General features: G+C 35.4%; 1 protein-coding gene across 1 annotated transcript; it reads left to right on the plus strand.

The window, feature by feature from the left end:
• The first annotated feature begins 2,893 nt into the window (after positions 1-2,893).
• On the plus strand, positions 2,894-3,994 carry LOC132624583 (uncharacterized). Its single transcript, XM_060339341.1, has one exon. It carries the CDS (start codon positions 2,894-2,896, stop codon positions 3,992-3,994), a length of 1,101 nt encoding a protein of 366 aa, XP_060195324.1.
• Positions 3,995-4,257: the final 263 nt, after the last annotated feature.

Below are 4,257 nucleotides of genomic sequence, written 5' to 3' on the forward strand. Positions count from 1 at the left end.
CTCGAGGCGTATGTAAAACGCCCCGTCTTACGCCTCCGCCTTTTAAAACACCGGTAGTAAGTAGTAACTACCGTCTACCAGTGGTTAAGAAATCACGAAATTCGAACTGGCGCACTGTACTTTCAATTGTGAATTCTTGTTAATGTAAGTGTTTCTCGAAGACATTTGTGTTTATATAAGTAGTAGGCCTGCAAGCCTAAAGAAGATAAAAGAAGATCTTCATTGAATATTAGAAAAAAAGGACAGGGAAAGATATTACTAACGGCAAAGGCTCGAATATGCGCCCGAACTATACGAAATTACACATATTTGCCCGTCATTAAAAGGTTGGTGCAAAGATGCTCCTATCATTTTTTTTTTTTTTTTGCTATATATGCCCTTGAGTTAACGGAAAATATTAGAGAGCATATTTGTTCAATTTCGCATAGTGAAGGGGCATATTTGATCCATTGAAATTCCTGAATATTATGGTACAAAATATCATTGCATTTCAAAACATAAAAAAACATTTGTAATTACAATCCATCCACTATTGCATTACATCAAAATTATACAACTAAAAGAGCAGATGCAATTACAACCATCTTTTAAAGACTGTTTTCACAAACAAGAGCACCATTTCTCCTTTTCAAAAGATTTTTTACTAATGATAATATCATTTTTATTTTTCAATTTGTTAATGATCTGGATAGTTCTTTCTGGATATTTTTCGTCTTCTCAGTCCCAATATCTACACGATAATGGATGCAACAATTGCCGCAATAAAACATAAACATAAAATAGGAGATAACTTACATTAGACTTATGACACATGAAAAAATGTCTCCCGCAGTGCTAAAATTTTTGATAATAATAATAGAAAGAGTATCACATTTTAAGCATTTATACGGTTTCTTACGTAACATTCAATGTGGTTTGGCCCTTTCGCGAATTTCACGCATAATCGAAATTTAGTAGAATTATTTGAAGTCCATAAGTGAGATGGAGTGCAGTAACTCCATGTCCACAAACCCTTCCACAACTCCACATCCACAAACCCTTCCACAACTATTTAAAGAAATCGAAGCTTCCGACATTTCATAAACAAGTGAAAGAATAAGAGAGAAAAGTGAGGGGTTGTACGATAAGTGTGGAGTTTCAAAATGCAGTTGCAATAAATCATTAGCTAGCATAAAGTGCACTATAAAAAAATCTGAGAACTATTTGTGTCATAATATTCAGGAATTTCAATGGATCAAATATGCCCCTATACTATGCGAAATTGAACAAATATGCCCTCCAATATTTTCCGTTAACTCAAGGGCATATATAGCAAAAAAAAAACGTTAGGGGCATCTTTGCACCAACCTTTTAACGACGGGCAAATATATGCAATTTCGTATAGTTCAAGGGCATATTTGTGCCGTATTACTAATACTACTTAAAAAAGAAGTTGTTTCTTGATAATAGCAAAGTGCAATAGTATACAATATGTAAAGCACCGAATCCATGCTGGGCTCGACAACTACAATGTTGCTAGATTCGCACATGATGTAATTTGCACCCTTTAATAGTGCTACTATATATTATCCTATTTCTAGTCTGATTTATTGGTACATAAAAGAGTATCTCATTTGGATTTGCTCCCTTTACCTTTTTCTAACTTTTTCAGAGTGGGATGCACACCCAAAGTTCATAGTGGGAGTTTCCAGACCTAAAATAAATATATTTTCTTGTGGGGTTTAATTATGCTAAAAAAATAAATGTCGTAAACATAAGTACTCCTATTGGTATACATGATTTATTGCATACATAAAATATTATGTAAAAACGAGCATGCGATGATCATCTCTTAGTCATCCGCTCCAAGCAATTTAATAATACATTTTTTCCCAGCTCTTGAATCAGTGATATGGTAACCTCCCTAGGAAAAGTTTTGCCATATGTGTTCATACTTTAGTGATGCATAATTGCTGTGGAAGAGTATCTACTTTTTCCATATCTACTCTCTTTAATTTTATCTTCTCATGGTTTTAAATTTCTATAGGGAAGTCATGGAACTACGGTAAAATTGTTTTAGTGTGAACCGTAAATTACATATTCCGTCATCAAATTAGCCACCTATCTTTTTATTAGGATAGACTTCCTATATATATCACACCGCCTTCGATAATTTTCGGTTTTAGAATTTGTCGAGACTTTCCTAGTATTTCTAGTTAAATCTTTTTCTGTAACTTTGCTCCAATCTAACAGACAAAAATATTTGACAGAAGCCAACAGTGGTCACTATTGGCAAACTAAAAAGACCAAAACTGCTCGGGAGTCTATTTCAGGAACTACTTTAAACATACCCCAAATATAAGGACATTTTTGTTATTGTCCTGCATTGCTAGTGTCTAGTTGTTGTATTGTTGAAACAGAAATGATAAGATTTTCTTCCCCGGTCTATAATATATGGCCCAAGAAAGAGTTATAACGAAAGACAAAATTACAGGCTACATGTGAAGCCCGTGGATGATGTTTCTTAAGGTTGATGGATGATTACCTTATGAACCAACAAAATTTTCTCCTTCTATGTATTCGATAAACCTTTAAAATGTTAGATCCTTTTAAGATCCTCTTACTCATAGTAACCGCCTTAGGCTAATGCCAAGTAATAAAAAAGACAATCAGTAAGAATCAAACTATTCGATACATTCTAATAAAAGCATAAGATTGCAAACATTGGATGCTACCATTAACGATGCTAACAAACAATTTTTCATAGGGTTATCCGTCCTATAATTAAAAATCTTACATATATGAAGCTGAACATATTTATCATCCTTTGAACACAAAAATACTAGTTACTACAACTCTCATCAATTCTTGATTTGAAGACATCGAGGGTGGGTAAGTTTTCTTCAGTCAACTTATGGGTTCTCTTACCTTCCCATCCCCATCCCGAGCAGCACCGCAATCGCCAGAAAATTCCACGTCGAGGTATTCTATTTTTGCCTCATTTTGTTCGACAATTGTGACAAGTGATGCCACTGTCACAAATTGGATAGCATGTTATGATCCTTCTAACAACACTTGGAGTTATGTTACATCGATCCCTGATTTACCCGAAAACCATGTACTCAAGGACTTCGCTATGGTCTCAGCCTCAAACTCACTTTATATTATTGGTGGTCGACTCTGTCGAAAAGAGAAAACTCAAAATGCCCAATATGGGAACGATGAATTTTTTGATAGCGACATTGATGTGCTATCATCGGTGTTACGTTATGACATTAATTCTAATCAGTGGTCAAAATGTGCACCACTTAATGTACCGCGTTACAATTTTGCATCTGTTGTTAAGGAAAATAAGATTTATGTAGCTGGAGGGCAGTCAACGTTAGGTAGTGCTAGGGGCACTTCATCATCTGAGGTTTATGATCCTTTAATTAATGATCAATGGACATTATTGCCTAACATGAATAGGTCAAGGTGCAAATGTGTTGGTGTGACGTGGCAAAGGAAAATCCACGTGGTTGGTGGATTTGTACAAGGTGGAGGGTTTTCGCAATACGTGGACCGTTGTTCAGCTGAGCTGTATGACATGTCAAGGGGACAATGGGACCTTGTGGCAGGGATGTGGCAATTGGATGTGCCAGCTAATCAAATTGTAGAGGTAGATGGTAGGCTATTTAGCTCTGGGGACTGTCTTAATGCATGGAAAGGTCATATTGAGGTCTATGACGGGAAACTTAATATATGGTACATGGTTGAAGGTTCACAAAAGAATATTTTCCCCTTTGAAGAAAATGGACAACCTATTCATCGACTATACTTAACAATGGCCTCAGTTGGGACACATTTGTATTTCTTGGCAGGTTATCGGACCGTCGATGATCCATCAAAAACGATATCAACTGTATATTCATTTGACACATCAACAACAGGAGGTGCATGGAAGAGCTTCGAACCAATACAAGAGGAAGGAGAAAGAGAGTTATGTAGTCATTGTTGTGTTGTCCAACTCTATTAGGGTTAGAGACTTTCCCAAACAACAAACAAAACAAAAGTATTGGACCATCTAGATATTGTATAATCTTGTTTCACTACCTTTGGGTTTTTCTTTATTTCTTTTTCAGTATAAGTATCAGTCTTATGTATGATTAAGAAGAATTTAATAATTAACTATGGGAAGTTTCGACCAAGCACTATCGATCAATTTTTCTCTGGAATAATCATCATAACTTGTTTTTCAAAACATAGAAGAAAAAGAGTTGGGGAAATCCCTTTTTCCTT

The sequence above is a fragment of the Lycium barbarum genome, chromosome 12, assembly GCF_019175385.1.
Source record: "Lycium barbarum isolate Lr01 chromosome 12, ASM1917538v2, whole genome shotgun sequence".
Lineage (NCBI taxonomy): Eukaryota > Viridiplantae > Streptophyta > Magnoliopsida > Solanales > Solanaceae > Lycium > Lycium barbarum.

Excerpts from the sequence above, each read along its gene's own strand:
- LOC132624583 (XM_060339341.1), top strand. The coding sequence starts at position 2,894 with ATGGGTTCTCTTACCTTCCCATCCCCATCCCGAGCAGCACCGCAATCG.